The sequence below is a fragment of the Chelonia mydas genome, chromosome 5, assembly GCF_015237465.2.
Source record: "Chelonia mydas isolate rCheMyd1 chromosome 5, rCheMyd1.pri.v2, whole genome shotgun sequence".
In the NCBI taxonomy this organism is placed as follows: Eukaryota; Metazoa; Chordata; order Testudines; family Cheloniidae; genus Chelonia; species Chelonia mydas.
In genome coordinates this window covers 79399409-79411853 of record NC_051245.2, presented here as the reverse complement: position 1 = coordinate 79411853, position 12445 = coordinate 79399409, and the positions used below count along the sequence as shown (strand labels likewise).

At 41.4% G+C, this 12445-nt stretch overlaps 1 protein-coding gene across 1 annotated transcript in view; it reads left to right on the top strand.

Moving 5' to 3' along the window:
- FBN2 (fibrillin 2) overlaps positions 1-12445 on the top strand; it is a 242827-nt gene that overhangs the window by 165752 nt on the left and 64630 nt on the right. The window contains exons 37-41 of the mRNA XM_037901659.2: positions 4340-4501; positions 5660-5728; positions 6409-6534; positions 9225-9350; positions 10819-10971. Of these exons, the coding sequence (XP_037757587.1) occupies positions 4340-4501; positions 5660-5728; positions 6409-6534; positions 9225-9350; positions 10819-10971 (636 nt within the window). The remainder of the gene's footprint in view (positions 1-4339; positions 4502-5659; positions 5729-6408; positions 6535-9224; positions 9351-10818; positions 10972-12445) is intronic.

Here is a 12445-nt window from a genome sequence, read left to right as displayed (position 1 = left end):
ATTACTGATTCCATTTTCTGGATGGACCCATGTTTTTGATTTTAGTAATTGAGTTTTAAATCCAAGAGTTCTCATGGGGCTGATGTACACTTCCGCTGAAGTAGATTTTCAGGACTTGGCTCACTGGTGTGCTTAAACCTATATCGGAATTAGAACTGCATGTAGTAGCCATTTGGATTGAAACCAACCTGTGAAAGACACACTTCAGTGCAGTTTGTGTAATTCTCTCTGCTTTACTCTGGCTTAAAGTAAGCTTAAGTTTACTTGTCCCTTTGCAACATGATATAGAAAGATAGTCTTCTGATTACAATATTTACTGGAAGTCAAGCAGTTTAGGTGCTAGTGTAATGGGTGTCACAGACTTGTTGTGTGAACTTGGGCAAATCATTTAACCTTTCAGATTGGAAATGCCACCAAAGGCCTCTTCACTTTGCTTTCTGGGGATGTCTTGGGATTTTTTAAAAAAAATTTGTATCTATAGTAATTTTAAAAAATGATTACGATGTTTGCTATTGGTCTAAGTCAAATAAATAAAACCTGTTTAAAACTTTTGTTAAAGAAATGTGAAATTCTGTCGGAATGGATTCTGCTGCTCAGCTCTTCCCTCGTTCTACTTTTCCCTGTAGAATTCAAAGGGGCTCACTGTCATTGCTCAGGGTACCAGGCCACCAGCAGAACAAGTTGGCAGCTCAGCTTATCCCAACCAATTTATTTTACAGTTTCAGGCTGCGATTTTCAAAGGTACCTAAGAAAGTTAGGTACCCAACTCCCTTTGAATTTCTGTCAGATTTGGTTGCCTGACTCCACTAGTTTATTTTGAAAATTCCAGACTCAATTTTTATTCATTTTTTGAGCTGTTGAAATCTAATTTCAGCATCTAGTTCCCCTTTCCATCTCGTGAGCAGAGGACTCACTGGAGCACTGAGAATCTAATCTTCTGGGTCCTCTGGTGCAGCACATTTCTACTAGGATACCTCTGGCCTCCCACAGCCAGAGGCTTCTGTCAGGCAGCTTTTCAGAAGCTTCTGAGGGTGAGTCCTGCCCTGCCAGTTGCCAGCTGACTCTCAATCTGCCAGAACACGGGGCTTTCAGTTGGATCTGTGTTCTGGGGCTCAGCCCTCCTCTGGAACCACAGCTCTGGCATGGGAAACTTGAGTAAAAGCTCCAGGATTTATCCAGAAACATTTTCAAAGGGGAGGAGGACCTATACAGCCTGTTCAGGGGTAACTCCAGAGTCCCCCGTGCACCCTACCACCCAAAAAAAACCCAGAAGCCAACACCCCCGACTGAATAGCTAACTTGTAACTTTAAAGAGCAAATGGGAGAAAAGTCAAAGTTTTTAAATCTTTTTCATTCCCACTCTGAGGAAGCGTTTGCTGGGTCTTTTCTCCTGCACAAAGACCTTTTCACAGTATTTTCTGTCAGACTCACTGCCTCTCCCACAGCCTGCAGCATGTCTGGGTGTGCAGAGAAGAGAAGAAGCAACTCTGACTGCAGTCTGCTACTTCTTTGAAGCTCTGTCTCAGGCATCAGCAGACAGGGAATTGCACATATCCTCACTTTTCTGGTACAAGGGCTCCAACTCTCAGAGGCGGGAATGAATCTCTCCCTGGCCTCCCTCAACAGTCTGGACTGCTGGTTATAGTGAAAAGAACACTCCAGGGAGTTTGTACCCAGACCAGAAGTACCTAAGAACTTAATTTCCTATGTAGCTGCACCTGTGTAGGATTACAGAAGGGTAAGTGAGAAATCCTTTTGCATGGGTAAAATTAGATCAGTGTGCTACTACTGGAAGCACTTTTTAAAACAAGGATAGCCCTTTGGGGTGGAGAAGCAATAGTTCATTCGAAATTCACTAATAATATAAAATCATCATCATCATCCTTCCTCATTTTCCTTCTCCAGCAGCTCTTCTCCTGGAGGATTAGCTATCTGATTCATACCATGAACTCTAAAGGTGGACACTCAGGAGAGCTTTCTCCACCTAAGTACTGTGATACTATAACCTGCAAGATAATACCCATAAACAGACCAAACAGAGGAAGAAGTTCTCAAAACTAAGGAAAAATATCTTCCTCTCCAAATAAAGTTGGATACAATGTTTCCCATGCTCTTGATCTTTGAGGACATCATAGGATCTGAATGGGAACTGGAGGATAAAACTAACATTAAAGAAAACATATAGAATTTTCATGAACTGTGGGAACTAGCACAGATAGCAAAAATCAGTACAGGCCTAATCTCATCAGAAAAATACATTGTTCACCTTTCAGAAGGGTTTTTTCCCCCAAAAGATCCCATAGACCATATGAGAGAGGGTACTCTACACAAATATTTTTAATTCTCACCTTTTGAATATAGTCAAAAAGATTCCCTGTAAGAAAGATTTACTTGGTGGCCACCAAATGGCTCATTGGTTTAAGGGTGTGATTCTCACCTTGGGTATGGTAGGTCCAGGGTTCAAATTCTGGGCAATCTTCACAGCAGTGTATAGAATATTAATTCTTGGCAGTCAATGTGATTTACAGCAAGAGCAATGCCCCCAGTCTCAGTGGCTACACAGAAGCTATCTGTATGCCTGTATACAGCAGAAAATCAACCCAAGTCATCACAGGCAGATGAGTCCAGAGGATGTGCTGCAACCTAACCCAATTTGTATTCTGAACTCTTACATATACACACTGTGGAAGCAAGCCTTACAGGATGGGGAGTGTAACTGGAAGACAAATAACAGGAGTTATGGGACCAAGAAAAGGAAAGCATCATCCTTCTTAAATGCACAGTTTGTGCTGTAAAATGTCCACAAATTGCCTCAAAGGATACCACTTTCCGGTTCTATTCAACAGCACCACCATTGGTGTGTCTGAACAAAAACCAGGGATGAGCCATAATTCAAAGCTCTTCTCAGAAGCAATGGAAATAATGTCTTTGACAGAGAAGAATCTTGTGTTTTGCAAGGCAGTTCATGTGAAGGGTAATCTGAAACCAAAAATAAGAAAAAAAGAACCATGATAACCATGAAAGAACCTGATAAATCCGCACTAATTTTTGGACTCAATAATGCCAGCCAAAGCACCTGGAGAAAAGATTAGACCAACTGAATCAGGGGCCCATTCTTCATCCTGAGATGCTGAGACCATCTTTGATTGAAATTTTAAGCACTAAAAATGAAGTGTAATTCAATGGGAATTGTCTGTTAGGGTGATTGATACAGTTTTGGTATCTAGACAGGACTGAACCAGAAAATTCAATTTATTTAGACATCTGGGAAACTGTTCCATGAGACAGTCAAGACTTCATCTGCAAGGTCTCTAGCGGTAACACAAAGAGGAATAGTCTCGGCCTTATCAGAGAAAATTTGCTGAACAGTATTGTGATCCTCATACAATGCTTTTACCAACTTCTATAAAGTGGATTTCTATTTCTCCGTAGAGTAATCCTTTAGTGGTAAAGTGCATCATGGGCCAATGCCCAAAAAATTATTTAAAATTATAAAACTTATATGAAGGGAATTTACATTTGTCTATTATTCTACTGAAATAATAAATAGTAATGATGATGATTGTTTGATCTCTTCCTTCCCTACTCTGATTCACTACTTGCTGTTTCCCCTTAGTGAAGAATGAGGGGAGAATCTACGCAGCAGAATGGAAAATTTTTTACCATAATTTTCTTTCTATTAGCAGTTTCCTTCCTAATTCTACTAACCCTAGTTGTTTTAATGGCCAAGCTATAGTTAGTAACAATTTTTTTTTAAAGTCTAAAGGAACACTACTAATACACAAAATTCCCTTAAAGTTAATTAATGCAGTTTCAGATTGTTGTCTTGCTGCCAATAACCAATTGTTGAAGAGTTTCGAAAGAGTTTGAAGCACTCTTCTGGTGGCTTGAGGTGAAGGGTAGGGTTGCGTCCTGTATTCCTGCCCTCAAGAGCAACACTGGCCCTCCTCTGAATTCCACAGGGAAGAATCATTGCCATTCATGGAGCATAAGGGGGAGGAGCTACTAACAAAAAGAAAACTTTGGTAAGAAATTTTCCATTCCCCATATTAAAATACTGGGAATAGTAAAAGTGCTATACCAGTATATGCTGTGAATTTTGAAGACATGCAAACTGGTGTTTAAGAACCTTTAAGAAGAAGCAGCAGCTATATTGACCATCACCTTCATTACTCTTGGTACCCCTGAGTATTAATGTGCATTAGCTTTTTTACCTTACCGGTAGCTCAGAAAGATACAGCAGCCGGGGCTTTCCATCCATTAGTAGCAAGCTTTAATATGATTGTTTCTTCATCCAGGCTGGAAAGTGCAATTATAGCTGAATGTGTTTTACATGTAGATAATCGTGTTGGCAATTGTTACCTGAAATATGGACCCCGAGGGGATGGCAGCCTATCCTGCAACACTGAAATCGGCGTTGGAGTCAGTCGCTCCTCATGCTGCTGCTCTTTGGGGAAGGCCTGGGGAATCCCCTGTGAGACTTGTCCCCCTGTAAACAGCAGTAAGCATTTTTAAAAATTTTCTTACAAAAGGTGCTAATATGAAAAAGTACTTACAATAATTTAGCGTATGACAATAAACAGACTATGAAAATATCTGGCAAATTACTTCATAAGCTTATTCTCTAACAATCTTATTGTTGAAGAAGGTCTCCATCTTATTCTCAAAGGTGATGCATAGGCCATGGATCTCGGAATCAAGAGACCTCAGTTTTGTTCCCAGCTCTGCCACTGACTCGGTGCCTGTTCCTGCATCAGTGAGGTCAATGGGACCAGAATCAAGCCATCACTGGTGACCTTTGGCAAATCACTTCACTTTTCTGTGCCTCATTTTCCCTTGCAAAAATGGGAATAATGGATAAAATTTTCAAACGTTCCTAAGTAACTTTCACACTTAGGTGCTCTTAAAATTTTATCCATTAACTGCACTTTTGCAGGTGAGGAATATAGGTACTTACATCATGCTTCTTATCCAGAGAACTCCAAGCTCTTTAAAAAAGTGAGCATCACTGAATAAAATTTTCAAAAGTGCCTCAGTAATTTTGCCCAATGATACTTACCTTTGAAAGCACTCGAGGTTTTAGGTATGAATAGTGCAATGTAACTACCAAGCATTATTGTTTTTATTATTTATTAAGTTATAATACTATACAGTCTAATTTTAACAAATACTCATCTCTGTTGTACAGTAGTAATAATTTCTAGGCCCTAGTTAAGATGGTAGCCACTTTCTACTAGGCATTACGCAAAGAAGACACAGTCCCTGCCTTAGAAGAGCTTACAGGTTAAGGCCTTGTGTGCATGGTTACCAGTGTTATCTTAGACTTTCCAAGATGGAAGCCTGTGCACTTCCTTGACTTTATACACTGTGATTAGTCCAGTGAAGTCAATGGGACTATTTGTAGTGTGTATGTCATTGCAGGTCAGAGTGCTGTTAGGTTAAAACAAGTTAAATGACAAGGGGCAGGGATCGTGTTTGTGCATTATATTTGTACAGTGCCTAGCACAATGGGGTCCAGGTCCTTGACTGGAGCTTCTTGGTGCTACTGTAATGCAAATAAAAAATAATTATGGCATTTAAAATACCATTGAAATTATAAATTATCCTTAATACCAGTGTTTTATTCTACAAATAAGTAATAGCCTTTTTTTTCCTCTAGCGGAATATAATACTCTGTGTCCAGGGGGTGAAGGATTCAGACCAAATCCCATCACTATTATCTTAGAAGGTGAGTTCATCCTGAATAATGGCTGTTATGGTTGCAACTTGACAAAAGGTGACATTTTCAAAAGTTTTCACAATAGGAGGATCATTGATGAAGTGTTCACATTCATTGAATCGGAAAACCACTTATTAACATGAATAATACTAGAGTGGCAAATTCAAACTGGTGCTTGTGTGAGCAGTTACCCAATAAGGATACTCAAAACCCATTTGAGTAAGTAAATTTGGTGTTTTATAGGTGAAACAGATTTACATATATTTTGTCCACCTCATTTATTATACAGGCCTTCAACATTTGCCCCCCAAAGCATAAGACAACCTAACAAAAATACAGTTTAATCAATGGAAGGTTAATGTTGCTGCAAACATCTATCATAGAGTAAAAGCCTGGTCCAAGTGAATTTCTCATGCACTTTCAGCATGCAGAAATGAAGCGTTAGATACCAAACTCCCATAAACAATCATGGAAGCTGAACTCCTTATATTCATCATGTTGAAAATTTGCTACAGAATATGTGGGATAATCATATTCCCTCTTCCCTTTGATAATAAAGTACAGATTTAGAAGGAAAAAACCCCAGTGAAGATTAGCAGTTACTAGCTGGTAACATTCCAATGGGATGGTTAGGATCTCTTGTTTCTTTACATTTCAGAGTAAGAATATTGCCTTTTCTCTCTTTACAGATATCGATGAATGCCAGGAGTTGCCAGGTCTCTGTCAAGGTGGAAACTGCATCAATACTTTTGGCAGCTTCCAGTGTGAATGTCCTCAAGGCTACTACCTCAGTGAAGAAACACGCATCTGTGAAGGTGAAATTCTGCAGTACCTTGTCCCAGACCAATACACACGTTTGCAAATATTTTGGTCTTTCAGAGTTTTTCTCCGGATGCAGAAAATTTCATGCATAGAGAGTAGTTGATTGCAGATTCATTTTCCATACAGAGTGTAATGGTAATCTTCATAGCTATTATGATTCCCTAATATATTGCCTCTCTCTTGTTTGTAAATACGAACATACGTTTGTGGTACTGACACTAACAAAGAAAACGTGTGTGCAACTTCACAAGCTTCACCTTGTGATGTTTCCTCATTGTATTTCTGTCAAGTGGGAATGTTTGGGGGGATTCATGTTAGGGTTGATCTAAGAACTGGAAACTCCTCAGAGCCTGCTGTTATCCCATCTAGACCTTGTGTGATGCTCCCTTGCTCCCCTTCATCCTTAGATCCATTACCCCTCTCCTGCAGATAGTAGGAGGTATACAGGAGTAAGACTCCTTCTGAGTAAGTGCATCAAACCTAGACAAATCTTATGAGGCATATTGTAGGTTCCCCTAACCGCAGCCCCGCAAGCTGTGTAGGGAGCTTGTCAGGCCCCATCAGCCTCTCTAGCCCTTAAGAGTCTCTTGACCTACCTCCCCTCCAGAAACCTTATGTGGCTTATCTCAGGCCCTCTACCTCCATGGTGACTTTTTGTAGTAACCCCCCTCATCCCAAATCCGCGTCCTACCTCTGCAAATACTAGGAATCCCATTCATTCTGACAAGTCTAAACAGGATAGTTATTCCTTGCCCAACTACGATACTTAGGTTTGTAAGGCGTCTTAAAGCCTATTTATGCTTATCAAGTGTGGTGGATCCCTGCGGTTGAGGGAGTTTTTAGGGCCTTAACAAGATGCCTAAGGCTTGCAAGGGGATGGGATTCTCGAGCATGTGTCCCAAAGTTTTCAGGGTGCTGGTGGGCATTAAGACTTAGAAAGGGGCTCCAGACTACATTCTTAAGTCTATAGGAAGGGTGAAATATCAATAGTTCTATTGCCTTATTGCCCCCCCCCACCCGCTGCCACATAATCCTGTGTTCATCTGTTCCTATGCTCCCTTTCATTTTCTATCCCTACTCCCCACTCTGCCAGCACCCTTCATGTCTCCCTTCTACATTGCCCTCTGCTCTGCTGCTTCAGTGTCCCTCCAGTCTCCTCCCAAGCCCCACACTTGCATCGCCAGTGCACTTCCTAAGGACTGTAGGAAGTGAGCACTTTCTAAAAAGTGCACAATGGGAAGAGGTGAGGTGTGGAAATAGTGGTCTAGCAGGGGCTTGTGAGGGCAGCATAGCAAGGAACATTCCTCCCTTGAGTATATGAATCCAGTAAACTTTTAATTGTCTCCCACTTTCTATTCTCAAGCCTGGCTGTGGTGGAAATAAATACATTTTAGAAGAATAGTTTAGCTGGTGACAACCTTTTAAAATATATCTTATTTTATGTACAATTTGTCTGATTAATTTCAATGGTATTAGACAAATTTTCCCTCAGGATTGGCTTACTTTTTGAGGTCTGTCTTTGCGTGGAAAAGGGACAGAGACTTATTGTTGTTTTGAAATCAGTGCTTAGGTTTCCGCAATCATTTGCTGGCATACTTTAAACTCATTGGAGCCATTCTGATGTTAGTATTTAAATGTTAATAAGTTGGCAAATGAGAGTTTAAGTAACTAAACTTTGTTCTTTTGTAATAGATCTCAGCTAGGTAAATTCAATAAACTACGTTTTATTTCTCCCCTTCTTTGGTTTTTTGGGCAGATTTTTTGCTACCAAGTTTCAAAAAGGTTAAAAGAATTTTTAACTGTCATGATCACTTCTGTTTTAGGATGTCATAAATCAGTTACCACTTCTTCAAATCATTTCAAATTTGTTCGAAAAAATCCTACTACAACTTCTGACCAGCCTACCAATTCTAAGGCCAACATTCCTTTATTCATTGCGTTTAGGTGAAGAGTGAGAGCAAAATTGGGTTTGTAATGGAAGCTCTTGTTTCAGACGTAGCTATGGAGCATGCTACGCTGGTTACACACCACAAAGAAAGATAAGACCTGTATCTTAATGAGGTTACAATATCAATGTAGCTGTAATGTGATAATGGAGGATTACACACAATGGGGAAAAAGATAGGGTGAGGAAGGACAAGGGTTACAGCAACGAGATTATGTAGTTATTCAGCATATGCGTGTGCATTTCTAAAAATGTGTTTTGAATAGATACTGACTTTCTCCTTTTAGCCACCACAGTAGAAGTGAATCTGAAGGAGGGATTTGAATGAAGAGAGAGTTATGGGTTGGTGGACCACAGTAGGGATTTAATTCCTTACATGAGGGGTGGTATGGAAGCATGGTACTGAAATGCCTCTGGAAGTGGCAGGCAAATGAAATACTAAGGCTTACATCATTAGTGGAGTAGATGGGACAGGAAGTGACTCAGCTTCAACAAATCTTGAATTCTTGACAAGTGCTGTCTTCCACTTCAGGGATTGGAGGAAATCAAACATACAAGAGAACAATAATACATTTCAGCTGCTGCCACAAAAGCCTGTTTAAATCAAAGCTGAGCAATTTGCTGAGCTTCTTTGCTATGTTGGAGTAGTTTAATATGGACTTATTCCTTATAATTATTTAATTGGGGTTGTTCCTCTTGTCTCTTTGTGAACTGTACTTTTTCATTTGTTCTCTCTAGATATTGATGAGTGTGTTGCACATCCTGGTGTCTGTGGCCCTGGGACCTGCTACAACACCCTAGGGAACTACACCTGCATCTGTCCTCCAGAATACATGCAGGTGAATCGAGGACACAATTGCATGGGTATGTAAAACTTGTTTACCTGACATGCTGTAGTGATCAGAGCTGTTTTAGACCTCATCTGGCTGCTTAAAATCTTCCCTGCAAGAAGGCTGACTTTGAAATCTTAGAAGTTTATAGCTTCCTTTAAGTGCCTTATCAGAACATTAAACTTAAATGATTGCAACTGCAATGCTTAAAAGCTCTTGAGACGATATCACCTTTTCTAACCTTTATTGCAAAACTGCCACATCAGATATCCATGAAAGAGTGTGGTGTTGTGTTCTCTAACAGAAGTCAGAGCTTTTCATTTTCACACATAATTTTCGTATGTATATTTGGCTTCCAGCTGGTGAGTCTGCTAGGAAATGGGTCTTAAGAACAGCTATTTTTTTTTTTTAAGTTTCTTTGAAATTTTTCTCTCTTCTAAGGCATCCGTGACCGAATGGAGATGGAACTGTATCATCTTGAGCAAATACACTCATCTAAAGTAATAGGGAGACAAAGTATAATTTAATTAAGGTGATTTAATCTGTAGAAAAAGTTTTTTTTTAATGTATGCTGCTTGCACTCTCAGGGTCACTCTGAGTCAGAGTTCATGAGTCACAGTGGCTAGGTCAATAGTTGAAGGGATTTGACTTTTGGCTGAACTACTTTGTTGGTTACTGCAATGGGCCAGCTTCTTCTGGTGCACCCCCTCTTGGCCTAGGGTCACCCTAAGGTAGCCTGCCTTAGTTTCCCCTTTTGGAATGTTCAAAAAAATCTTCTCACAGGTTTTTTCTTGGTCAAAAATGCCCCTCTTTGGGGACTGGGTTTATTAATATAAAATTTTACTGTAGAGGCTGCGTGGTGAGCTTCATGGTCTGCAGAGAAAGTGACAAATAATTATCTTGTCTTGGACCCACCCACCATCAACCCAGGCTTGATTTACCATGAAGGCAATGGAGCCTTCTGAACCGGTTTCGTACCGGACGTGGAATTTGTGCTGCAGCAGAACTTCAGTGGCATTTTAGAGACAGTCCACTATGTCAATGTGGGCAGCCACAAACTATGACTGCACAATGACTCAACTTCCTGGAGGTCTTCATGCTTTGAACCTCATTGATAAGAACACTGTGGCTTGGCTTGACTGGATTGCATATTCCAAATAAATATAAACAAACTAAAACTCAAAATCCCAAATCAAGTCAATTCATAAGCCCACCCAACACAAGGTTTCTCTTTCTCCTCCCAGGCCTCCATGCCTGGGGCAACTCCCTTGGTCTCAGGTCTTCCCTAAAGGAGCCTTTCCTCACTCCTGGAGGGACTACCACAGATTCCTGAACTTCTCCATTCATTGCAGTCACCTGCTGCCCTTTATAGGGAATTGTCTGATTCAACCCAAGTATACTTCATTCTGTAATCGGGGTTGGCTGACCCCAGTCCTCCAGCCCTTAAGGGAAGAACCACCCTGTTGCAGTTACCTTGTAACTCTGAGTGTTTTACCATGTAGATATGAGAAAGAGCTTTTGCTACAGAAGCTACAATGGAACCTCCTGTGAGAATGAACTGCCCTTCAATGTGACCAAGAGGATGTGCTGCTGCACGTACAATGTTGGCAAAGCCTGGAACAAGCCTTGTGAGCCATGTCCAACCCCAGGAACAGGTAAGACTTCCCCTAACAATCCTGTTACATTAACTTCCACATCATCTTAGCTCCCTCTCTGTATCAGTTAGTGTGAGTTTCAGTTAAGATTATGCCATTGTCCAAAGGGAATGCAGAGTGATGCTATTCATGTTAGCTGCCACCAACAATACTTAATCTTCATGGGCTAGACTTGAGTTCAGGCATCTGCCATCATGATCCCAGGAACAGGGTGGCCATGGTTGAAAGTTTGACATGGTACAGTAATGGGGTTGGCACAAAGGAGCTGCAACCTCCCCTCTGACCTAAAGACAGTCAGTGTTGCCCAAATATTGAGCAGGATGTGGCCAAGAGAGCCGGGTGATATGACAACTCCGTTCACCCTGGCTGAAGCCTCTTCCAGGGAGGTGCCTAGAGAGCTCATGACATGAATTAAAGATGTTCCTGTTGGCTGCAAGTGGGAGTGAGGGCAGGCAGCAACACCAGTATCTGACCTTCCTTGGGTGAGTTGTCCCCAAGGGAGTAGGAAGGTGTTGATTGCATCCCCCATCATTGGCAGAGTGAATCTGGCCTGGGGGCTACAAGGACCACACAAGGACCACAAGTTTTTGTTTTAGGTAGAATGGAGCTCACTGCTGTGAATTTGTTAATTTTGGATCAGTTGCGTTCTTAATAATTGCCAAAGCACTCAGAGCCTTGTGTAGGCGCTTTTATGGACATAAATCTAATTATAATTGAAATTAAAATATGTGTATATAACAAATTGTAATATAAAAGCCACAAGGTACATGCCAAAAGGAATGTCATGAGCAGTGCCTTTTTTCCATGCATTTACGCTGCCATGTAGACAGCTGCAGAGTAAAGCTGCTGCATAAATTGCCACCCAGAAGGCTTGGAAGAGAGATATGGTCATGCAGTGACTGAGGTGGCCCAAGATGTAGATAATACGGTGATTTTTGGAAGAGGTGCTGCAAGAGCAGAGCCCCTACTCCAGTGGAGTAGCTGAGCTCAGCAATACTGGCACCTTCTCTAGCTATGGAACTGCTGAGGTCCACAGGTGAGGGACATTCTCTTGTAGACTGTTAAAATAGTGGCAGGGCAAGTTTGCTGTGGGGCTGGGCATGCTGTCTCCTCTCCTGTCTAACTTAGAGACTCTGCAGCTGGGAGTGTGCCACCCCTATGGTATTCCTATCTCCACCAGAGCACAGGCTCAGCTCCGGCAGAGTTTAGGAACTCCATAATGCAAGCTCCTCCACCTGCTTGGTTTTCACTTTAACAGTTTGTTGAGTGCAACCCACTTCTCAGGCATTCACCCACCATCCCAGACCTGACAGTCTGTAAACTCCCTCTCCCTGTCAGCTGCTGTTACATGTTCCCCTTGGAAGGAGAGGAGCTCAGAGCCAGCTTGTGGTCACAAGCTGAACAGTGAGACTTCTGTGAATGGGAGAGAGGGTAGTGGGGTGGAGGGCTCTCTGCTATGCAGAGCCTTACCACA